This window comes from Leptinotarsa decemlineata, unplaced genomic scaffold (assembly GCF_025532065.1).
Source record: "Leptinotarsa decemlineata unplaced genomic scaffold, Ldec_3_MD MMD2_tig00026328_RagTag_RagTag, whole genome shotgun sequence".
Taxonomy (NCBI): domain Eukaryota; kingdom Metazoa; phylum Arthropoda; class Insecta; order Coleoptera; family Chrysomelidae; genus Leptinotarsa; species Leptinotarsa decemlineata.
The window spans coordinates 34,096,032-34,122,987 of record NW_027412688.1 but is presented as its reverse complement, the minus strand read 5'-3'; the positions used below and the strand labels follow the sequence as shown (position 1 = coordinate 34,122,987).

Sequence of the window (26,956 nt, the reverse complement as noted above, 5' to 3'; positions counted from 1 at the left end):
GTATTTACAACTTCCAAGAATTTACTCAGTTGATGGCTGAAAATCGGAATTTGTTCATGGATAATCACAGTGATTGAATATAACTTTCCATTTTATTGTTACGGTACATATCCATATATTATCTATATTTCATTCATTTGACATTCTATACATTGACATTATATATTTTTTTACATTTTATACATCATACTTCATATATTTTATACATTTACGTTTTATATATAATTCATACATTTTACATTTTATATATTCATATTTAGTCATCCCTTAAAATGTATTTTATCTTGTATGTAGATCATATATGTTTTTTTTTATTCTTCAATATCCCATATCACAATCATTGTCAACCTCAATTATATTCCCAGGACTACAAATTATTCTATCATCTATCTTTAGTTATTTGGGTTAAGGTTTGGACGTGTTTATAAAATGTAAAATTTTCTTGAGGCAAATACAGATGAAATGAAATGAAATTCTTATAATTTACTTTTAATCCACTGTATTGCATCAAGTACTACATAGCACTGTACTACTTATATCTGAATAGGACTTGCCCGTGTAAATACATAAATAAATAAATAAAAGAAACTCCTTGTTACTGCTAGCAAACATACCTAGTTCCATCGAAATCAGCGGAAAGACTTTTGAGATATTGATGAAAAAACAATAATTCTAGTAAAACTTTGACACCCCGTTACTCGGAAACGAAGCAAGTTAAGACACACGTTATTGTATTCTTTACAAAAGGTAGTATAAATGATACTCTTTCTCATAACTTGGTTCGACCTTGATATTTTCTCCCATTCAAAAGATAAGAGAAGTGGGACTTCTTCACATCCGTACTCCATTGTGCAGACTAGAAGTGTGGAATATCAGTTTCCTATACCTCTGTCACCTCAACAACTCGCCTTTACGAAAGAAACATTCACTTTTATTTCTGGAAGATAATTCCATTACCCCCAATTTCCTGGAGATAGCAACATCTACGCTGTTCATCTCCGCTCCGCTTTTTCTCGGAAAAGTCACTAACTTCCACTAAAACAACTTGATCTACGAGCATTCGCTTTCGAGTAACGTGGTGCAGCACTCACCGAGCGTTATCGATTCACCATCTCCGCAAACGGCAATAGATACCAACCTTGTAAACGTCTATTTGGCCGCAGAAAACGTCAAATTGGTTGTATAAATTTTCCAGCATGTTTATCACCATCATCGGAGTGGCTGTGGAGCAGATCGATGTGAAGCCGACTATGTCGCTGAATAACATCGTCACGTCAACGTGGGTTTTAGCCTCGATGGCTTCGCCTGAAAATGAAAACTGAATATTCATAATTGGAACTGACGTGTCCGCTGAAATGAAATTATTTAAAGTTCCGAGCATTACCAGTTCACCTATGTATATTTCGAATTGCTGGAAGCGAAAGAATTCTTTGTATCGAAATTAAATTTACCGAATCTGGAAACAAGAAGAAAGGCGCTGATTTATCATCAGTGATTGTTGAAACTGGAACCAAAAAAACGCATTCGTAATTCAACACCAGGCATCGGCTACGTCGACCAGCCAGAAATATCCTCAGTGGTGCTATACATACAAAACCACAAATACTGCACTAAACTGTTTCAAAAAGACAAGACAACTGTGTAGAGGCGTTGAGATGTTTCCTCACGAAAAGTTTCCTTTGGTATAAAGTCTCAATTTACATATGTCAACAACGAATGAGGATTCGACAGATGATCTGTAGCAAAGTCACATCGAAATCAACCGCCTATCGAGATTCGTCTTTTGTATTTCACTGCAGCTTCAACTGCAAGGCAACTAGTAGAAACCAGCATAGGAAAACAAAGACTTCATAATCCAATACCAGACATCTTGGTTTCGACCTGCCATAAGTCTCTTCAACTATGCTTAAAGGACGAGACTGTGAGTAAGTGAGGCGAATACATTTCCCCTTTCGAAGTTGCTATCAATGGGACCAACAGAAGACTCAGTCCATGAATATTAGAGATGAACGGAACTCCTCATGACGACCAGTTGGAAAGTCAAACTTTGACATCGACCGCCGAACGAGATTCGTTCTCTGTCTTTCCCTGCAGCTTCATTTGCTAAGCAACAAGTTGAAATCGGATGCTTATTGTTCAGAGGTCGATATTAAAGCTTGGCTCATCAACTAACCACCTTGGCCTTGTTTACTGTTGATCTTTGAGTCTTCTATCTCTTCGATTGATGGCATCTTCAAGAAGAAAAATGTTCATCGCCTCCACTCAACCAGTGACTGTCTTCTGGAATATTTTTTCACCAATGAAGTGGAATCTTGGAATTGAGCGAGCTGGGAAGGGATAAACAAAGTTATCAGTCAATCTGAAAAAATATGAAGAAGAGTAATTGAATCACGATAAAAGTCGTACAAGAAACTCATACTTGCGAATGTTAATAGTGGAAGAGATGATGGAAGCTGGGATGATGAGGAGGAAGTAACATGGAGAGAAAGAAAATAATAAATGAGATACAGGTGAAGGGGTGCCAAATGAATACAGAGAAGAAATGGTGAAGAGGTATAAAAGAATGATAGAGAAAGAAAAATTAGACTGCTTCAGAAAGATGTAGGAGTTGGAAATATTTGCGAATGGAAAATAGGTGAGGTGAAGTCTACTTCTACATCCAATGAGAGAAAGGAAAAAATAATTCTCACAGGAAGCTTCATTTCCTCGCGATTGCTGAGTACTTTTAAATGTCAAAAGATTTAACGTTTGTTAATACGAATTCAAGGATGGCCTTGAGATGCCTGTTATTCATTGTTCTGAACCTACTCATCGCCTGACTTGGGAGAATACCCCTCGAGGGTCTGACAGGGGACGAAGGAAAATCCCCAGATAATCACCTCGCTAACATTCATAGGACATATTTTGAAAAAGTTTTTCAATATCAGGACACAAAACTGGTGTGAAAGAGAAGAGAAGTTCTAGTTTCATCGATATGATTTCAAAGTGGAGATGGGCACGATAGTGACCATAAAATAATAGTAAAAAGAATCATGAAATATGACTAGATACCAAGACATACAGTATCATCTTGACATTAGATATATTGAACGCCTCACCACTAGCCAGAAAAAAGAAGAAGTTGTGCATGGATCAGCGGATAAGCCAATGAAATAGTAAACCTAGAATAACCACGAGATTCCAACTTGGAGATAGGTTAGGTTAGGTTAATGAGGAGAGAAGACTAATACGACAAAATCATACATGGAAGGAATATATAGAATATGATAACTATCAAACACTTTGCACTTTGCACAAACACGTGATGGACACGTGGCTTCTCCTTATGAAACATTTTACGAGTTAAAGAAAAGATTGAGTGGCTTAAAAAAAAGTTATAGCGGTGAAATAGCTAGAATGAAAATGTGTGAAAATAATATACGAAAAAAAAATGGAGTTGAATGGAAAAGGAGCAGATGAAAATCCTTCTTGGGAGCAAGGACTATTACTTAAAGTGTAGAAGTTTATGTCCATACTGGAGTGAGAAAAGGGGTATGAGAAACAACGATAAAAGGTAGGGTGATATGAGTAGAACAATGAGGTATGAGATGTGAAAGTAATGAGCGATAATGCTTTGGCTGTAGAAGTAATGAATTATAGGATGAAAAACAGAAGGTTGCAAAAATCGAAGAATGATGAAAAGTTATTTTATATCACCGATATACGCATGTCATTTCTACTTCTTTCTTATTTTCAATAGAGTTATATTTGAGAAATCATTAGTGAACGGAGAAGAGAACAAGATGAAGGAAAAGAAGAGAACTTGAAGAAACAAGGAAATGAGTGAGGATGGAATAAAATGGGCAACAAAAGATGATTTGAGAACCACGGTGGGACCTAACAAGTGTGAATAGTAATCAACGATGAATGGCGGAGAATACGACACCTGACTATTCCACAATTCTCATTCTCTAGCATGATAACTTTATAGGTTACATAGCAATGGGGATAGAGGAGTCATCTGCTCATATATGTCACGACACGGGTGCCACAGGGTGGGGTGCCACAGGATGGAAGGTGTCTGAAGGTAGAAAGAACTGGAACATAACAAACAACAAAAACAGAAGGTTGAGATGTGAGAATGACATGAACAGTGAACGGATTCCTTCGCTAATGGAAATGTCACAGATGAAATGGATGGAAAATTCAGTATAGAGTGGGCTCTCTGAAGCTATGTCAAGGACAGATACAAAGAAGTGGGTATGAAGTAGGTAATGATTTATTCGACAACTAAAATGTTGCCTTTTCTCTCTGTATGAGTTGATAGTTTCTGCGTTTGTTTGAAGGTGGTTGACAATGTTTCGTGGTGCATTTCATCAGTTCGGACTTACATATTATATAAATTGATTTGAAATTCCTGAAAAAAATTAAAAAGAATAACCGAAAATAACAATTTTAATAAACAAAAACTGAAATTACAAACAAATAACATACAAGCAACCACCAAAAATAATTGAAATATCAATAAAAGCTGAAAATCCAAAAATTAAAAAATATTATTACCAAAAATTGAAAAATGAAAAATTAATACATTCCAAAGTTACGTTACGACGTTTCGATTGTTAGTATCCACAATCGTCTTCGGGTGATAACTGGACTTATTCCTCCGAGATCTGACTATTTATAGGTCATTCGAGAGCTTTCACCTATCCCCTCTTCCTTCTTTCCGCTTCATTGGTTTTGGCCGTTTTGGAGAAAGTTGGCGGAAGTTGGCGGAAGTTGGTCGTTTCTCGCTTGATTAGAGGTTTCCATATGTTACGTATCTCTACGCTAGCTTGACTTAATGCTTTGTTGGACAACATATACGCGGCTTCTTTGAATTTTCTACTTAACTATTGTTCCTCTTTGTGGATGATTTCAGCTTGAGCCCACTTGATGTTGTTGATGAGTCCAAGCAATTCTTGGAATCGCAGTCTGCGTTCGGTGGCCTGGTTTTCGTGAGGCTGCTACAGATAGTGTTCCCAGATCTGAAGCATGTCCTGATGTTATACTTGGATTCAATCCTTCTCATCCTTTCCGATAATTCTCTGATGTAGGGAAGTACAAGTACTGGTTGTGGCGGCTTCTTTGCCTTGTGGAGCTCTTTCTATCTTCTAGCTAAAACCTGTTCTACCATTACTCTGGAGTTACCATTCCGTTGGTCATTTTTGATGATGCCTAGTTCCTTTTCGAGACCTTCCTTTGTATTACACAGCCCGAATGCACGGTCTAGTAGAGTCTTGATAATTCCTCTCTTAGTCGATTGATGGTGGTTGGATTTCTAGTTCAGATATTGTCCTGTGTGAGTGGGTTTCGATATACAGATGTTTCCCATTCAGTGTCGTTCCTCTTCACCAATACGTCTAAGAAAGGCAATTCGTTGTGGACTTCCATCTCAGGGATTCCGAATCAATTTATATTATATTAGACAATGAAAGTCCGAACTGTTGATATTTTCTGTATATTTTCAGAAGTAATGAGGTAGGTTGAACTATCGGTCGAGGATTATAGATTTACAGATGGAGGAAGAAGAAATAATGATGAGATTTCGAATATAGGTATAGGATCTTTCTTCCTTCTTGTTATACTCTACCGACATGGATAGTTAGGTTGGTTAGTTTTCGAGAAAAGGTATTGAAGAGACGCAGTAGGAGCTCATTCAGGTATTGTGATAGTAATATCATATAAAATATACTATTTTCACCCAGTGATATATTCCACTCACAAAATATTCTAGCAATGAGGCTATGGATAGCCTGTCCAATAGTCTGATAGTGTGTATTCTTATAATTTGTGAATTATGAATGTTTATTGTTATTTTGAAGCCATAAAAGTACTTGGTCACTCCAAAGAAAGTGTTGCTGTCAAATTTGTTTTTTCAACTGTTAAAAGACAACTTCAGAACTATTTTTCAATTTCAATATTTCACAAATACAATGACAAAAATACTTTTCGATTTTGATTCGTGAAATGTTGAAGTAGAAGAAGAACTAAACCGAGCATCGATCCACATTTCCAACCCGAATTATCCTTGACAGAACAGCGAGTGCCTGAGATCTCTCAAGAGTCATTGCTTCCATCTCATACATCGCAAAGTCGACGATTAAATACTAGAATTGACCGTATTTCTCTCGGAATGGAATCAAATTGAATATAATTTTCCTTACCCAGCCAAAGCCGCTTGGCGATGTCAGGCGGAAATATTAAATGTAATAAACTGACATTCTTCTCCCGTTCCTTGTCGACGGCCCTGTTCCCTCCTCGATGGAGCTCTTCAATTTATCCATTCTTCTCCGCAAGCCGTCCTGAAATCGTGAATGAATCTCAATGGCGATAATAACTTGCTGAAAGAACAGCAAGAAACCGATGATTCCTGTGTGAAATTGGGGTTGCAATGATATACAGCGTGACTCATGGTCGATGGTAGGTTAGACGTTTCTGGAAAACGCAAATCATGATTTTTCTGAAAATTTCACCTTTCACATTTCCTTACCTGTTCTATCGATCTAAAATATTTTCAGCATTGCGGCGTTGCCACTTCTATCAAAAAGTCCTAGCAATTATATTTTTTTAAATGGAACAACCCGTATATTAATAGATTTTTGGAATCGCTCTGGTATTTTAATACTTTTTTGTTGATAATGTCCTATACCTATCTCTATCTGCTTTCGAGAAAAAAATAAATTGTGCTAAATATGGTCCAAAACATAGCCTTAATTGAAATTAAGTACATCAGTACTCTCAATTCATGAAAAGTTGATATTTTGATGATAGTTTGGACAAACTCGAAATATTGAAATAACATCAAGAAATCGACTCCATATCATACAAGGCGTGCTAAAATTACTATTATTTCCATTGTGCATAAAAGTAGTCGAAAGTTCATTTTTTCAAATGAAACCAACTGTATATTACTCGATAAATTGAAAGATGGTGGAAAATGCTTGGAGATGATATACATGTCCCTATACCTGAATCGTCAAGTTTTCTTAATAAAGCCGTTTTTGTGGAAAAATAGTTATTCACGTGTTACCTACAAGTGTTGAAAGTGGAATTTTATTTTGTGAGTGGGGATTATTGCAAAACGAGCGTCAGCAAGTGGAGCGAACTCACGAGCAAAATAAAATCACTTATAACAAATGTATCATACAATTTTTTTGTATAACCTTACTGCTGATAAAAAAAATTATAGGGTCCATGGGATTTGAACACACGATCTTTGGATTACAAGGCATATGTCACAACTACATACGCCAACTCACGTTATTTTAAGTTGGATTATTGGTTAGTCATGAAGGACTTTCTACAGTTGGACTGAATAAGGGATTTAATATTACCAATAGTACGAACTGCATGTGTGAACTTTTCTAAATGATTTTTTGATAGGTGTTCTGATTGAAGTGTTTCTATCAAAGAGATTTTCAATAACAGTTGTACAAAAAATAATTTTTAAAGAATTTGATTTCTAGGTAGCCGTGGAAATATCAAGCTTATGACAGTTTGGTGACTTTTATAAATAATTGATAAATGGTTATTGACGGTGTTTCAAAAAATCGCCAAAAATGAATGCAAATATTGATTATTCAAACGAAGTTTGAAAAATCAATATTTATCAATTCTTTATTATACACGGACAGTGTGATCAAATCATTGCCAGAACTTGTAGAAAATTCAACGAAATGTATCCTGAATTAACACCAATGAACGAGAGGAATTTTGTAAGATTACAAAATAAAAGGAATTTTGTAAGATTACAAAATAATTTCCTTAACTATGGCTCCATGTTAAAAGCGCCTTCAACATTACCAAAACCTGTTACTTCAAATGAGGACAATACTGTTAACGTTTTGACATATTTTTATGCATATCCAGAAGCTTCCATTCGCAGTGCAGAAAAAGATTTAGGTGTATCACATGCTTCAGTACAACGAATTTTGAAGAATCACGGAATGCATCCGTATAAATTTACCAAAGTTCAAGCTCTAAAAGCAGAAGACTTCGAACGTAGAATGCATTTTTGTGAATCCCTTTTGATTCATACACAGGAAGATCGGGAATTTTCGTCAAAAATAATTTGGAGCGACGAATCAAAATTTACGAGGGATCGTATTTTCAATAGAAGGAATAAACATTTTTGGGCTGATCATAATCCTCATGTTACAAAAGAAATGGGTTTTCAAGAAAAATTTGACCTGAATGTTTTCTGTATTCTGAAGAACAATATAATAAGCTTTTTTATTTATGAAGACACACTGAATGCAGAGAGATAACTCCAAATATTAAGGACGACTGTAACCGATTTTCTTGAAAATATGCCTTTAGAGGAATATAGGAATTCGTGGTTTCAACTGGACGGAGCGCCAGCTCATTCCACCCAGGAAGTTTCAAGGAAACTTGACGAACTCTTCGACGATCGTTGGTTTAGGCGTTCAGGGCCGTGGGATTGCCCACCGAGATCACCCGATCTCACGCCACTTGACTTTTTTCATGGGGTGTTTCAAAAGAAAGGGTATACAGTACTCCAGTGCCTACCAAAGAAGAATTGCGATGGCGAATAGTGCGGAGTATTGCAGATCTGGATCCCCAGGAAATTGAAAAAGCAACCACAAGTCACGTACAAAAAACATTTTGAAGTGTTTATAATGTGATGGACAAAATTTCCAGCATTTATCGTGTAAATGTGATATTTTGTTTACAATTTTGTTATTTTGAATCATCCTATTCTGTTATTGTCTGTACTTTCACATGTTTTAGCCCACAAAATCTTACTTTTTACCTAGAAATGACTGATTTTTGGTACAGTTGTTCCCTGGAAACTTTGAGCCATAGTTAAGGAAATTATTTTGTAACCTTACAAACTTCCTCTCGTTCATTGGTGTTAATTCAGGATACATTTGGTGGAATTTTTTACACGTTCTGACAATGATTTGATCACTTTGTTCATGTGTATAATAAATAATTTCATAAGAACTTCGTTTGAATAATTGATATTTGCATTCATTTTGGAAGATGATTCGAAACACCGTCGATAACTCTTTGTGAATTACTTATAAAAGTAACCGTACTGCTATGAGCTTGATAATTCCACTGCTACCCAAATCCAAATTCTAAAAAAAATTATGTTTCTAGAAGAAGCGACTTTATTGAGAAAACTTGACGATTTAGGTATAGGGACATGATATATCATCTTGAAGCACAATGCACAATGGAAATAATAGTAATTTTAGCACGCCCTGTATGATATGGAGTCGATTTCTTGGTGTTATTCAAATATTTCGAGTTTGTCCAAACTATCATCAAAATATCAACTTTTCATGAATTGAGAGTACTGATGTACTTAATTTCAATTAAGGCTATGTTTTGGACCATATTTAGCACAATTTATTTTTTATCTCGAAAACAGATAGAGATAGATATAGGACATTATTGACAAAAAAGTATTAAAATACCAGAGCGATTCCAAAAATGTATTAATATACGGGGTGTTCCATTAAAAAAAATAAAGTTGCTAGGACTTTTTGATGGAAGTGGCAACGCCGCAATGCTGAAAATATTTTAGATCGATAGAACAGGTAAGGAAATGTGAGAGGTGAAATTTTCAGAAAAATCATGCTTTGCGTTTTCCAGAAACGTCTAACCTACCATCGACCGTGAGTCACGGTGTATAAGTTGTACAAAGAGATTAATTTTTTACATATTTGAGATGTCAACTGTAAATCATAAAGAGGCAGTTGAATGAAGAAAGCTTTCGCTTCTAATGGGAAGCTTCTTCAGGGCAGTAAAAATGAGTGAAAAACAATAAATTGAAGATATAAATTGACGTAAAAGTTAATATGTATACGATTTTTTTTGTGGGTTTGACAAAAATACACGTACAATAATCAAATTCATGACTCCAACACAAGAACCACCAATTAATTTCACATTTCCAGGACAAGAACAAAGCAATCTATGAAATCGTTGTTTTTCAAAGGATTGAATGATTTCAACCAATTACCATACCACATTATAGATTCTGTTATTTTATATTCATTCAAGGCTCAGTAGAAAATATATATTACATCACGTACTCTATGAATTTTTGGATTTTTTTTTTAATTTTTATGTTTCACATCATCGAATTGTTTTATTGGTTCGAGCTTTTATGTTTTCTGTATACATTGTGTTACATCGTGTTACATTGTTATATGTTAAATATTTCATCAACTACCCACTCGAATAATTGTTTTTATGCCCTGATATAATTGTAATATGGAACTAACTATTCTGAATACTCCTGATTTGTTCTGTTTTATGAGACAATATTCTCAGGAACACATTTCTATTTCTAGCTTTTTAGCTTCTTGTATTTATATATCATTTGAACGTATTTTATTGTTAGAAGAATTTTTATACTACTTTAGAATTTTTTATATACCATTTTTACTTTTTTGGAGTTGTATTTATATTAAGATTTCCTATTTTCAAATAAATAAATAAAAAAAAATTATCGAATCCTCAGAGATCACTTATTGAAATCGTACACAAATATGTAGACGTTAGTTCAAAATATCACTTAAATAACAGTTTTTCCATACACTAGTTGTTGCATATTACTTGGTATGAAATTTCTCCAGTTCAGCTTTCTTTCTCATGAGAGGTAGTCATGTTTAACCAGAACGTGATGCCATATTCTCATCTACATTTCCATTCCATACCAGCTGATTTTTTGAGATTCGTTCTTTCTGTTTTCAGAACCCAATGAACATCCTATTATTACACTGCCCAATGTAGGTGAATATATGGTTCAATGAATCATTAATAATCTTTCTAAAAGGTTAACCATTATAAATTCAATTTGATAACGTTCAACAAAAATAGTATTTACACCTCTTGGGTAACGTATGAGGGTTAGGCTAGGTTAGGTCCAAAGTGAGTGGGTCTAGTCATCATTTCACCACAACCCGCAAGGGTTTATTGTGGCTCACACTTATTCACACTCGAGCCAAATAAACCCAGCTTCTTAACGAAACTGATTAGTTTGTATGGTAAGTGGTCTTTCAGGTCAGATGGTATAGAGTATTGAATGTTTCGTCTACTACTGTGGCAGACATAATCAGTATGTGCGTGTCAGTCGTTACTGATACAGCTTTTTTATAGCGAAATATGTGTTGCGTGTTGTTTGTTATTTGAAAAAATATGATCCTTGAAGTAATAAAACAATAAGGCACTCGGAGTTTTTTCACATATTCTTGTCTCCTTATTAGGCATTTTGGGGTTTCTTCACATCGTCTGATTCAATTTCAATACAGACATCTTTTTCTTTTTGAACTGACTCTGTGACATTTATAGTTATTGACATCTCAATGATTATCTCATAGAAGTATTTCACCTGTACAAAAAAAAGTGATGATGATGAATACTCTCAGAAATCTGTCATCAAAGACTGAAAACGAAATAATAATAATACCAAAAGGTATCTTTTTAATTGCATGCATAAAAATTATCAGGGGCAGGTAGAGAGAATATCTATATCTGAATATGATGGGTTCACTCATGTAAATTAACCCACTGGAGTTCTCTTCAACTTTCTAGCCTAGGTAAGGTTTTGATAAGAAATTTGTCTACTATTTTCATCAAATTCATTGGCTAAGTTGGGTAATAACTGTAGATCAGATGGTGAAAGAATCAACATCTTTTTGTTTCAAATACAATTTTTTTAATATTTAGAAGTGTACATGCATTTTGTGAGTACGTTGCATATTAAAACTGTTTTTTCTATATTCAATAGAGTAGATGGAGGTAGATCTAATAATCTCTGCGTGACGAGTCAAAATTTTGGAAATACATTATAATATTACATTCTCTAATTGACATATCGAAAGAATACCAGTGAAAGCTCTATGGTGTGAAATAAAAACAAACTGATTTGTTGAAAAACGATTACATTCTCATGAAATAATCGATCTGCATGACCATAAAACCGAGTTGTAACCCTGATGAAACTGAAAGCTAATTGCCTATGAAGCCCGACAATGAAAGAAACGAGCATAAATTCATATACTGTGATGAATCGTGCTGATCCCAGCAGGCGCCAACAAATATCGAATAATTAGGCAGAGGGAAATGATTTATTGGCACAATTAGGATATTCCACGCAGCGAGAAATGCATTTCGTTGGGGGAATTTCATTTCGTGCTTCAGCATATAGAAATATGCTACATGTGAGAAGAGAGGATTTCTTTTTCTTGGCAGTCGCTCCAATTGTCGATTCAGCTAGTGGAAAATGGGTCGTGCCTAGGTTTTCAAGTGGAGCTACTACACAATTACATTATCGAAACTTACTGACATCATCTACGCCAACAAATACATATGCTTTATAATCTTTATAAAAATTTATATTTCATCAATATCTTTTCTATTTTCACAAAAATCATTATCAAATTAGAAAAAAAAATTAATTCTTCTTCATCACAAAAAAAAGTTTTGCAATGTTTTTTTGGGTATAAAATCTTGCACAATATAAAAATAAACAAAGCTGAATCAATAGAGAATCTGTTGAAGTGTAAGAAGGGCAAAAATTACTGCGTAATATAAACCACTAAAGAGTGCAATTGTATTCATAAATCTACAAATTGAAGAAATCAAATTGAAAACATTGAATATTTATAAAATTTCACTCACATGGAATTATCACCCTTAATGATTTTTTTTTGTAAGTTTTCTATTTTTTTTATTGATAGAGAAGTAGAAAACCTGAATGCTATTTATTATTATGTGAACATGTGTGAGTTATATTTTTTATCTAGATGTATAGATTCGTCGAAAATTTAAGGAAAAACAAGAACTTTCTTACTCTCAAGTTTATCATAATTTATATTTTATTGAGTTTTTCATTTGATACAGTAACCTGACGTAACTCTATTACTTTCCCCAAATCTGAAAGTTTGATTACCACTTACAATTATGTTCCAGAACACTCATCTACCTTTATTTATATATCATACCTGGGCTCTCGCCTGTTCTCCCACTAAAATAACATCCCTTGTTGCGTCGTGAAGTGGAATATCGGAGATGAAGAGGCCACTTCCGGTCAGTCCTTCCAAACCGTCAATGAAAGGCGAACCAATAAACAGAATGGAATGAGATTCAGGACAATATACCATCTGGCCTTTCAGTTGCAGACCCTGCAAGAAATTGATACGTTTCAGTGGAATCCTTGGCTTAGGTGAAATGAGTGAATGATATTGAAAAGCTCAGGAATACCGACTGCTCTTATCATTAATAATTATAATATCCAGTTGTCTTTTAATATCGGTTCTGAAATTGGCTACTTTTTATTATCCTAAAGAAAGAGTTTTCAAATTGTATTAGTGATGAATTGTGAATTGAATTTTCTTATGAGATTACTTCAGGGCAATGGTGAAAGTCAGAACAATACACCAACTGATCTTTCAGCTGCAGAACATGCAAGAAACTGAAACGTTTGAGTGGAATTCTTGGCTTTACTGAAAGTCTAAGAAAATCAAGTTTTCGTCAGTAGCAGTTCTGATATTTTTATTATGCTGTATTCAAAAGGGTTCTTGAATTTAATCAGTTCTGGATCGCAAAATAAATTTTCCTAGAAATGTTACTACGGAAAAGTAATTAATTTGTCGTGAATTTCTCCTGGTGAAATTCAGGACAATATACCAATTGCCCTTTCAGCTGCAAACCTTGCAAGGAATTGATACATTTCAACGAAATCCTTGACTTTCATGAAATTAACGAATGATTAAAAGAGAAACACAGATTCAATGAGCTCAATCTCAACAACCAGTTTGTTTTTCAATTATTTTCGAAATTTGAGGTGAAATCCTCAGAAATCGAACAGCCTTTTTCAGTCGAATCGAATATGAATTGCCAAATGAATTTCCTCAGAAAAGCTAGGCATTTTTTTCATAGAAATTATTCCAGTGTATCTATGAAAATGGCGGGAGTTGAAATAGGTTTTTTGAATGATAAGCTGTTATCTCTGTACAAAGAACAATGTCTAAAGTCACAACTAGAGACAAAGTGAATATTATCGAGGACTCACTTTTTTGACGTTCGATTTCTAGCAGAAATATTGAGCGAACCAACGATATTATTATATATTTTTTGGAACAGGGTAATTTTTAATTTAAGTTTACTACTATTTTCAAAATGATAATTCAATTGATTGGCTGCCCTTCGTTTGAGCATTGAAATCATTCTCAAATGAAACACCAGATTTGTTTTTTAATTTTTCAGGTGCTGAATACCCAACATACAGCAGGATATATTCTATGGAATTTCGACCTTATGCAGTTACCTGAAACTTTACCACAACAAAAAAATCACAGCAATTGATCGATTTCGATTCGGATTTGTTATGTTTCGCCCGTCTTCACGGCTAATTCCAGATATGTAGATATAGAACTTAGAATTAATATAGATATCTTCAAGTTCAACAGGCTAAGATCAGGTGATCCAGCGTGCCAATCCAGGGTTCCCTTTTTTTACTAATCCGTGTACATTGACCTTTTGAGGTCTTTTCGCATTGTATTCTTGCATCCAGTGTTGATTTCGATTAAATCAATAGGAGGTAGAAGAAAAGAAACAAATCTGGGTGGTGTGCCGTGGTCAAATTAGACATGAAGTATCGCACGTTTTGTGTCTACTACGGCATCATCAGTGGTATGTACGTTTGGTACTTTATATGCCGTATGAACACGACCTACAAGCCCTGGTATTTTCTTTAATCAAGTGGTGTTTTGACAATCGACATGCCTGTTCGATAGAAATGTTGCCTCGTCTTGAAATAGAATGTTAGTAAAGGAATTCTCATTTCTATTATATCAGTACATCAATATTTGCATTCAATCATTTCACGGGGGCAAATAAGTATTTCAACTTTTTGAAAATATTTGCCTTTGAAAAGTTTTCAATTTCCCTGTGTAGTGTGGACTTTCAATTTCTCACAAAATTGAGCCTTGTTGAATATTTTCAGAAAGTGTAATTCTGTGATTCGATACATCGTGTTAGGAATCACACGTTAAAAGGTAAGAGCTCGTTAGTCCATAGCTCGCACAAGTTTCTCAACTTCTTAGAGTTGTCGTTCGTATGGGGGTGACAGCTGATTAACGGAAAAACAGATTTTAAAAAGATTTCAAACAGAACAGACAGATCTCTCACAAGCCCATATTCTCTATATTTTAGCGCTATTTTTCTCAAAGTGGATTGAGAAAAAGGTTCACGTATAATATCGCCAGCATCAAATATGATCCAAATTTCAAGTCTCTTCCTTTCAGATAACCAGTCTTTAGATAAAAAATGATAAATTTTGATTGATTATTTGTGTGACATTATCCAACGTTAAATAAAAAAGTGTGTGTGTGTGTGTTTGTACTTATGAAAGCATGTAAGAAGTTATACTTTTTTTTAAAATTATTTCACGCTGTGTTTCATTTGTTTATTCGTTTAAGTTTATTCATGTATTCCAAATATTAATTTTTCATCTGGAATAATTCAATTTTTTCAGACTTCAATAATTATTATTTGTATCTATTAATAATTAATCAATTTATTTGTACACTCATTACATATTGATTAATAATTCGAAAATTTATTTCAGTTTCGAGCAAGACAGCGGCGCCGCCGGACGAAGCTTCTTCTCACTATGGACAAGAGGAGTGTGGCCAAATGCGCTCGACTGACAAGTAATGGACATATTAATTGAAGAAGAAGCTAACTTCAGAGTATCGATTTTTCGTGACGGTATGCGCGTGCATATATTCTCAAACAAAATATGGTAAAAACAAGCGGCAAAGATCCCTAACAAAAGTGGTACGAAATATTAGACGTCGTGATTTTCCTCAATTTTCAATGGTACCTATGACAATACTTGATTTGATTTCATTTGAGTATCAACGTTAATTTTTTCCTTTTTATTTGGTAGATAATTCGTAAGTTTTGTATCGTTGTCCACACTGAAAATTGAAAACTAAGGATCCTTTATTAGAAAAACAACAGTTATTACCAGGTATATTACATATTCATATGTGAACTGACCTCTTCTAGATAAGCAGAAAATAATGATATTTTTTCAAACCGTTATATCTTGCTCTGAGGTGGATTTGAAAAAATATGAAAAAATTGAATATTCAATAACTTTTTTCTATCAGAAAACAGTGACCATCAATCACACAGTATCCCTCACCAACTTCGACAAATTTTGATCAATTATACATGTTTTCAGTGAAGTGGTAATGAAACCTGATTCACGATTCATTTTAAAACCACAGCACCCCATTCTACATAAATCCATTATTGGTTTAACAATGGCGTTATTTTCATAAATTGAAACGAAAATACTGAAACTACCAATATCTGAATCTATTTCAATTTTTATTATACACCACTGAATGCAATTTTAGTGGGAAACATTGAATAACAGCTAATGATAAACAATGAATTGAAAATGTGAAATCGATAGCAGTTTTGTTATTTATGGCGATGAAAATTTGTTTTCCAAATGATTCGCCTGCAGTGATTACAATATTTTCCGTTATTTGGAAATCGCTACAATACAGCTCACATGGTTATTTTGCATTCAATGCTGAATATAAATTGAATAATTTTCCATGTACTATGCATTTCATGAGAGATAAATATTGAAAATTTCAATTGAAATGCTGAAACAATTTTGGACATTAGACAATTTGCCTGGATGAATGTTTTTCCGCCAAGTAACATATATTTGATTTTGATAATTCAGTTTTATGCTTAGAAAACCTTTCAGTAATTTGGCACTACTAGAAATGACTGGTTTCGCATTCAGAGAAATGAGTGATGGGTAACTAAGAAACTAGTTAATAGTTCTGTAAACAATATTATTGGGCTCAGCTCACTTTTCCCAAAAAACCTGAATATTCAGGCGAATGAATCGATCAGAAATTGGCTTGGCACAATTACTAACGGATCTTTCAATAGGGACTTTCGAACTTTGATAATTGAAACTACAACTGTCAAATTAGTTGTTATTTATTGTCAAATATGAAAAATAATCATGAAATAATTCAAATTCATTCAAGTAAATACATTAATTGAAAAATTTCCCAACCTCAACTTCAATATTCTGAAACACAAACACTCAGTATTCAGAATTCCATCTTTTAAAATTCCAAGTTCATAGACATCGAAATTGATACGATCACACGATATAGAAATATAAAACAATCTACAAATACGCAAACTTTGCACAGATTGCATACTGAGCATTCTACCTTAGTACAGTGTACCAGTAGTACCGGATCAAAGTTGCAATATCAGCGTATAAATCTTCAAAAATATTGAGAAAGGTCAAGATCATCAACAGACAGTATTGAGAAATTCATTCAGTATCTAATTGATCTTCAGAAAAGGTTTCAGCAATGCAGCACATCTCCTTTTCTTCGATCTTGCTGGGTGGCAGTATGATGTAAGTTTTTGGTCATTTATTGTATTTTTTGATCAACATTTTAGTGTTAGTTCATTTCTTAAGTATTTTTTTCCGTTTCAATACAATAAATATTCAATTAAGGTTTCAAATGACTTCTTTCATTATTTGGATGAATGATGAATGGGTGAAACAGCGAATAAAATCCTCTCGTTAATGAGCCAAGCGAATACTGAGTTGCGACACTATTCAGTTTGTTTTGCCAAATCAACACGGACGCATATAGCATTCAACAAAAGGTGCGATTACCGAAAACGATATAGCCGATAAACTTGCCAGGATGGTCTAGAAAGTCCAGCCCGTACTCTCAGTATGAAAGCATTGCCAACAGATCTCAAATCCTTTCTCCATTGAGAAATTATTGAAATGTGAAATCACCACTGGTCTCAAAAACTCTCTAAACTTGAGGAAGTTAAATCTACATCATATCCTTGGAACAACAAAGCAACAAACCGGTTCCATCAAGTCATAATCACCAGATTACGACTGGGCCACACTCGCCTTACGCATGAACATCTACTGAGGAAAGAACCGCCACCAGAATGTTTCGCGTGTGAAGTGCCTGTGACTGTTAAGCGTGTTCTGGTAGAGTGCCCGCTGCTCACAGTTGAGAGACTGAACAATAAAATCCCCGCCGGCAGGCTAAGTGAAAATGTGGTGAATGAATTTGAGTCCACTGGTTCAATAAATGATCAACCAGCACCCGTACGTGGACGATACGCAAGATCTGCCAAAAACATCGCCGCTGTTTGTAAGAGTGTGCAGGAGAATCCAAGGCGGTCGATTTCGCGTCGCTCACAAGAACTCGGCCTGCAGACCATTTTGCGTCGTGACTTGGGCCTGCACCCGTACACAATTCAAGTGACTAAGGAACTGAAGGCAAACGGCTATAGACAACGACATGTGTTTGCTGAATGGGCTCTGGATCGATTGGCAACTGATCCTAATTTTCATAAAAAAACCATCTCCAACGATGAGGCCCATTTCTGGATGAATGAGTCCGTGAACAAACGAGTTTGTCGACTTTGAGAGGATACTAGTCCATATGAGATCCAAGAGTGTCCAATGCATCCTTAAAAAGTCACTGTTTGGTATGGATTTTGGGCTGGCGACGTCATCGGTCCATATTTCTTTGAGAACGACGTTGGCCAGGCCATCACTGTCAACGGCAAGCACTCTAGATCGATGATTGCCGACTTTTTTGGCCTAGATGGCGCTACGTGCCACAGAACTCATGCCACATTATATATTCTGCACGAGCGATTTGAGGTATGGTCAGCTGATGTGTATGTGATGTAAACTGGCCACCAAGATCTCGTGATTTGAGCCCATTAGACTTTTTCTTATGATGTTTTCCTGAATTGCAGGTTTATGCGAATGCATCACAAACCACAGCATTTAAATGTTGCATAACTTGGATATTATTCATAGAAATTTTTAACCAAAAATGTTGAGTCTATCGATGTTAGAGAATGATCATCAAACTAATGGTTTCTCATTGATGTGTTGTCAAAAATGAAATAACGATCAGTCATGTTTGAGAAATGACGTTGAAGATTGAAAATTGAAGATGTTGAAATTGATAACTTTACTTCATTCAACAGTTATATTACATTTTTCCTAACACTGTCATCAAATGACCAATATGACTCAACTTGATTCATTTTGCAGAATAATAGTCAACAAAATTTTCAAATTGAGACGAACCTAAAACTCTAGAGGTTGATAGTCGCTCAAGTGAGTTCGAACAAGCACGTTAAGTCAATATTCGAATTTTGCGGTATTTTGTGATATCCTCATAAGAAAATCTATCAGCATAGAGAACATTCTTCGTCATAGATCAGTGAATGACTGAAATGAATGAAAATATTCAATGAGAATATTTTCTTAAGCATTAACCAAACGATAGTGATAAGTGAATGGACTTTGAAGGGTACATAACTGAATGAGATTTTATTATACAGTGTGTCAATTTGAAAACTTCCCACCCTCAATATCTCCCTTCCAGTACATAATATGAAAAAATGGTCAGACAGGTCAACTTTATTTGCAAGGGGGACACTCTGAATGAATATTTTCAACCCTCGGGGTTCAACCCCCTAGGAGGGGTGGATGTTACCCTCAGAATTTCAAATGGAAAGGGGGGTCAAGTGGCACATCATTTTGAAGGGCATTCAATTCTCTTGCCAATGATACCTTTTTCATTAGTTTTTGATGAGCAGTTTTTGAACAATAACGTTCCAAACGAACGGTGATTAGAAGTGAATAAGAATAAATGATTAAAACTCGCCCGCACTAGATGTTTGGTATTCAGGTTGGTATTCAAAACAAATGATTGTAATGGACTATTGGAAAAGGTGAGCATCGTACTAGGTAGCATCGTTCCAACCCTTGAGTAATATTCGAATTCGTGGATGTGAGAGGAATGTAGAACTACTTAGTTAACGAAATACGCATCGAGTGCAAACAAAAAATACTAAATTGCAAAAAACAAATTTCAACCATCTTGTTACGCTTTATCTGATAATATGTTCAAAATGTTGTCCATTCTGCTCTAAACAGTAATACAGTCTGTTTTCGAACTCCTCTCGAACATTTTGGAAAACTTCACCACTAATTGACCGGCATGCTGCTGTAATTCGTCCTTTGAGGTCATCCATATCAGTGGGCTGTGTTTTATAAACGACAGATTTGAGATATCCCCAAAGAAAAAAATCTAATGGAGTCAAATCCGGTGATCTCGGTGGCCACTCAATTGATCCCCTTCTGCCAATCCATCTCTCCCGGAATCGCTCGTTCAACCATTGTCGGACGGGGCGAAAATAATGAGGTGGCGCACCGTCCTGTTGGAAATGTAACAAATCTTCCTGCAACAGTAAATTACCGTGTGCATCAATTTGAGTTTCGAGCTCGTGAGTTATAAGTGGATCGATAGGTGCTTGAAGCATATCTAGGTACAGATCACCATTCAAGTTTTCTTCAAAAAATAAAGGTCCGATAATGGCATTTCCAAGAATACCAGCCCAAACATTAACTTTTTGTGGGTGTTGTGTATGTCCTTCTCGAAAATTGTGAGGGTTTTCGTCACTCCAATAGCGACAATTTTGCCTATTAACATTGCCATTCAGGAAAAATGAACATTCATCACTGAAACAGATATTGAACAGAAGATTAGGTAAAGCATTGATTCGAAGAGTCATGATTTCACAGAATTCTATTCTTCTGTCATAATCATCCTCATGGAGCTCGTGGAGAATCTGCATTTTATATGGATGAAATTTGTGCATTTTCAGTGCTTTCCTTACAGTCTCGTGTGACATTCCCGTCTGTTCTGCTACTGATCGTAAGGAGCTAGTCGGCTCTGCAGCAAATGTTCCCAACACCTCAATTTGAGCATCCTCATTCAGTACTCTGGGGTTATTCCTTTTTTTATTCTTCACCGAACCAGTTTCGGAAAACTTTGTCACCAAATCAAGCACATACCGGTGACTTATATTAAGATTTGGATTTCTTTCATTAAAAAGAGATGCCGCCCTTCGTGCGCACTTGCCCACCTCTCCATAAATAAAAATTATTTCAATTCGGTCTTGGATAGTGTAAACCATTCTTACAATTTATACACTTTCTAAGGTATCGCTGATCAGCTCAACAAATGAAACTGAAATGATAGTACTACCAAATGGCTTGAATGCGATGAACACCTTTTTTGCTCAAAAAACGATACTTTTTATAGCAGAAGTAACAAAAAAGGGATAAGAGTTTTAAATCCGATAATAAACCCAAATGAAAGTCACCGAAATCAGATAACTAATTAATGTAAATTTTTAAGGCTTGTCTAATTTTACCCCTGATGGAAAGTTGAAAAGCTGACCCGTCATCACAAGTTTTACTTATAAGAGAGTCAATAAATTGTATTTCTTTGCATACTAACTTGATAACCAGGCATTTTAGTATAGGCCAATTCTAATTACTTCTATTAGTTTAGAACTACATTTTCGGATACTGCTGATCGGAAAATAATAAATGAGGGCACCGTCGGCAAGCGAATTGAATGCCCTTCAAAATGATGTGCCACTTGACCCCCCTTTCCATTTGAAATTCTGAGGGTAACATCCACCCCTCCTAGGGGGTTGAACCCCGAGGGTTGAAAATATTCATTCAGAGTGTCCCCCTTGCAAATAAAGTTGACCTGTCTGACCATTTTTTCATATTATGTACTGGAAGGGAGATATTGAGGGTGGGAAGTTTTCAAATTGACACACTGTATGTGAGGTAATTTACTTTTCCGAAATACAATTATTCATCAATACATTGTATATATTTAAGAAGTTCTGAATAATTGATGAAATAATTACCCCGTTTCCTATACCAAGTCTGAAATTCCATCCTGTTTCTTGTTGGAACAAGATAGGTTCTGGGCATACCAGTATAGGTTCTGGTGGAATACAATTTATTTCCCGGAGTACGTATTAGCAACTCCTCGACTCATTTTGTATGCAACCTCAGCTCTACCGAATTACTCTTACAGAGCACCGATTACGTGCTAATAAGTTGGAAGTTCGACTCCATTTTGCATACTAACGATGATAATGGCCATAATTCCACGACGAATGAGTGAAACTATTGACTTGGCAGCAATGCGTGGTTTCAACTCTATTGAATATTATTTTCTTGGGCAGATACGGACTGCTTTTGAAATCAAAGAGCTTGTAATGAATTGCTGGTAGGAATTTCAGAGCTTAAGATGGATAATCAATAACAAAGCAGTGCGATACCCGTTGCAAAAATTTCTCCAATACAAGTTTGTGATAGTCTGGTCATAATATGAAAGAAAATAACGAATTCTCACAGATGATGGTCATAATGACATATATGAGCTGTTTTATAAGGAATCAGAATGACTCGTTTTCTTGAGATGATGATCTTCATTATGGCCTCAAATTAACGTCACTTTGAATTACTAACAACTTCCCGTTTCAGATATTGACTTATTATCTGTTTGTTATGATACGAAAAGAATTATTCCCTGTATTACATTTCGAAAATATACAGGTTAGGTAATTTTGAATTACTGATAACTTTCGTTTTCAAATGTTTGTTAACTCTCAATCTGTTAAAAAAACGAAAATAAAATGTTTCCCCCGTTTTTATTCATCAACAGAAATACAGTTTTTTGTTAAATGGGAAAACTCGTAATTTTATCAGCTTCGAAAAAATTATTTGATGTGAGACATATTCAGGAAATTCAATGTTTTAACGAATATTTCAATAATGAAAAAAATGTTTATATGACGTCCAAAAACAAACGACATGAAGGTGACAATCATGTGTCACGAGAGGCAGCACTAGTAGTAGGGACGACCATAAACTATTCACATGTAAACCAGTGTTATTTACGTAATAATTAATTTTTTATTTGAAAATATAAATCTGATATAAAAATTATTTTGTGCTAGTATAATGCTAACAAAGCATTGCTGTTTTGCGAATTATACGTCGGATAATCGATATCCGTGAAACGTTTGTTTTATACCATTTATAAAACCTCATATTGATGAGGTTAGATGTAAGAAATGGATACATGCTTCGAGAAGAGTGCATTTAACAGTGCAAAAAATAAATAAATAGTAAACACTTCATAGTTAATTGCCATTGATTAGAATGAGATATAACTTCAATCGTTTATTAAATTATATTCATTTAATATATTCAATTAAATTTATTTCACTACCATCTATATTCCATTCATATTTCACTCGGAAATGTATCTGAAATTCATAATTATTTTAAATTTATTTTATTGCAGTTTGAATCTACCGCTACTCTTTTACTAGAGTCTGTATACAAACCTGTCTATTAATTAACTTTTTTTCCAGTTACTTTTGAATTACGACATGCAAGCCAACGTTTTAATGTCACAACATTGTTACCCTTTACAGTTGCAAATTTCAGTTTTGCTACAGCAACATATTCTTGTGTGGAAAACATTATTTTTCAATTGTACTTTACCGTATGTTTATATGATGATAAGGCAGTGTTTGTCCCTATCGAACTACTAGCGCTGCTAGAGAGTGATTTTTCGTACAGAAAAAAGGTTCATTGAGGAATCATGAATATAGGAGATATAACAAATACATTGTTTACTGAAGAAAACTGTCTGCGTTTTTTGACAGCCGTGTCATTTATACAGTGTATTTCTTTAATGCCCCCCTTTTATTTTTTGAACGGGCTTAATCAAAGAATTGAAATTTGGGATAATGAAATTAATGTATGAATACTTCATTTTGATGTATAATTGACAGATGAGACTTTCAAGATCGCGGCTCGTTACCATCTGGGGAAAATAAATTAAAGGGGTTCTTGTGACACATCTTTTTGAGGCTCCTGAAGAATACTTCACAAACCTAGAATATAAAGTCAATATCTTCACGTACTACAATATGGCGAAACATTTAATAATTTCCTGAGGACAAACACATTAATATCGATATTTCTAGAAATATTCCTTTTCATCTGCCATATGGCAATTCCAATAACCCGAAAAGGTTGGTTAAGTTATTTTTTGTTTATAATAACGACAAAAAATGTCAGTACGACAATAAACATCATTGTTCAGTTAGAATATTCTCATTTAGTTTTCGGTTTTACTAGTATATACCACGTCAAAAATCTCTAAAATGGTCAATTCTCGTCCATTGGATGCGATTGATGCGATTTTTATTTACGGTGCAACGCATAACTTTCACGAGACCGAAAAGAATTTCAATGAACGTTTTTCAAATCGTCCTATCTGTATAAAATATTTGAGGGAACTTGTATACAAATTCACAACTACCGGTGGTGTACATAACAAAAAGCCTCCAGGTCATCCGTCCATTCCGGAAGAACAGCAAGTGCAAATAATTGGTGAGATGGTAGTAAATCCTGAACTGACTGTGTGGAGACTTTTGAAGGGGAATAGGTAACATTCGTACAAAATTAAAATGGTACACCAATTAACTGAAGATGACCCTGATTGAAGAACAGAATTCTGCGAAATCATGACGGAAACCATTGCAAGGTATCCTGCCTATCAAATGTAAATTTTTTCAAACGGCAATGTTCACAGACAAAATTGCCGTTATTGGAGTGATACCAACCCTCACGTTTTCCGGGAAACACATACCCAATATCCAGAAAAAATCAACGTTTGGGCAGGAATATTGGGAAACCATAATATAGGACATCTATTTATTGATCAAAATTCAACAGGGGAACTGTATTTGAATATGCTGGAAACTACTGTTGACTCTCTCATCACTGAAATCGTCGAAGCGACTCTCAATGAATTCGATATGGATATTAAATTCCAACAAGATGGAGCACCACCACATTACTCCAGACGAGTAAGAAACTATTTGGATACTACTTTTACCGGTCGTTGGAATGTCCGTTGAGGTCCTATAGAATGGCCAGCCCGCTGGCCAGATTTGGACTTTTTTTATGGGGCTATTTGAAGCAATATTGCAATATTGGATAAACGGCAGAGAATAATAAATGTTTGTAGAGATATTGACGTTACTGTGTTCGAAAATGTTCGGCGTGAAATATCGGATAGGCTGTTCATATGTCAAGAAGTTCAAGGTAACCACTTCGAGCATATTCCGAACTGACCTCAAGCTTATTACCACATATTATGTAGTTGAATGTCAATGTATTCAGGCAATTATTGAAAGTTCCGTCACTTTGTAGTAGTTGAAGATATTTTGATTTGTATTTTCATAGTTTTGGACACATATGAACACATAATACGCTCTACAGAAATACAAAAAACGCTGATTTTGATAGATGAGGGAACTGAAAGTTTGCATCGTTGGAAGCAATTGAGAAAACTTTTTATGATTCTCAGATGTTAGTCATAGTTTCATCTTGACGTGAAGGCCAGAAAAACGGTAGGTTGTAACATCTTCACCGAACTTTGGTAAGGATGAAAATTCCGAAATCAATACTCGATCCCTTTCATTCCGGACCTGTTTCCGATATCGGAGCTAATGTAATGCTCGCAACGTCACGCCACCATTTTCTCAATGTCTGAAAAATTTACCGGTTGATAAAGTAGGAAGTTTCGTTATTCCGCTCCGGTGGTTCTTAACTCTACGCGAAAATAAATGGTGGTCACAGTTCTCTTTGTATTCCGGCTGACTGCATTTTCATGGAAAAGCTGCCTCGAGACCTTCTCTGGCACACAAATAGAATCGGGTCAGTGTCGATGAATTTGTGTGGACCAGTTGAGTGCGAATTCTATTCTGGATTTATACTCTTTCATCGGAAAAGTCAAGGAGACTATGGCGCAATGAGAAAATAGATGGACAGAAAAGCCATGTTGCTCTAAATAGAAAACAGTTTTCGAAATCATAAAATCGTTTATATCAACTTAAACGAGCACAAAAATGTTTCAGTTGAAGGATATATTATTCGATATATATGGGATTTGTTCAAAAACTAAGGTGAATTAGTTGTTCGTACTGGAACCTCTGGCGTGGAGGAATTCATTGAAAACAGTTTTCCAGCATCAGAACAAAATACCGGTCTCTCAACGTGCGTTTTGCTAACCATGTTTGAGTCCTCGGGAAATAATTTTGACTCAGTCATAATCATTATGACTGAGTCATAATCACTGGGACTGGGTCATTATGATATCCTGAGGACGCTAACTTTGTCAGCGAAACGCGCGTCGAGAGACCGTAATTTGTTTCTAGTGTTGGGAAAGTGTTTTCAATAGGATATATATTTAAACTATGTTTTACCGTTTACCAGCTATCGCACTCGTATGAACGACAACCCTCAGAAATTGAAACTTGTGCAAGCTAATGACTGAAGAGGTCGTATCTTTTAACGTGTGATACCTAACACGGGAATGAGGCTAATGTTACAATTTCGTGGACTACGTACATTCGATTAGCGATTTTTTCATTATTATTATTGGTATACTTGTTTCGAACATATGATTACAGTTTCAGCTGCTCAGCATATTCAGTTTGTTGGAGAGAGGCATAAAAGTTAGAAATATTTTGCGGGTTCGGCGATTTTTCAGTTATCGAAAAAAATATATCAAAGAATTTGCATCAAGTTTTGGGTGAAAATGAAATTGAGTCCTCAAAAACACATGAAATGTTCATTCGGTGAAAATACGAAGAAAACTTTTGCATTTGTGGAAAAACAATCTATGGCTTTTGCCCCACTGTAAGGCATCTGCTCAGTCGTAATTTTTTGGCCAAAAACAACACCGTAGTTATGGCCCCTTGTGACTTTTTTCTGTTTGCAATGTTGAAAAAACTTATGTACAGACCTGGTTAATGCGGACGTGAATAGTCCCCCCTCTCTCGCCGTAGAGATGGCGCTATCAATTACGATGGGTCATGTGACCCTTGTTTCTGAAATCATTTCAATTTCCTACATAATGATCTTTAGGGCAAGTGCACA

At 35.1% G+C, this 26,956-nt stretch overlaps 1 protein-coding gene across 1 annotated transcript in view; it reads right to left on the bottom strand.

Annotated features, from left to right (window-relative positions):
• Positions 1–26,956, bottom strand: part of Gycalpha99B (guanylate cyclase 1 soluble subunit alpha 2) — a 174,572-nt gene that overhangs the window by 16,629 nt on the left and 130,987 nt on the right. Inside the window, 4 exon segments of the mRNA XM_023161878.2 lie at positions 1,139–1,305; positions 6,186–6,275; positions 6,278–6,323; positions 13,005–13,184. Of these exon segments, the coding sequence (XP_023017646.2) occupies positions 1,139–1,305; positions 6,186–6,275; positions 6,278–6,323; positions 13,005–13,184 (483 nt within the window).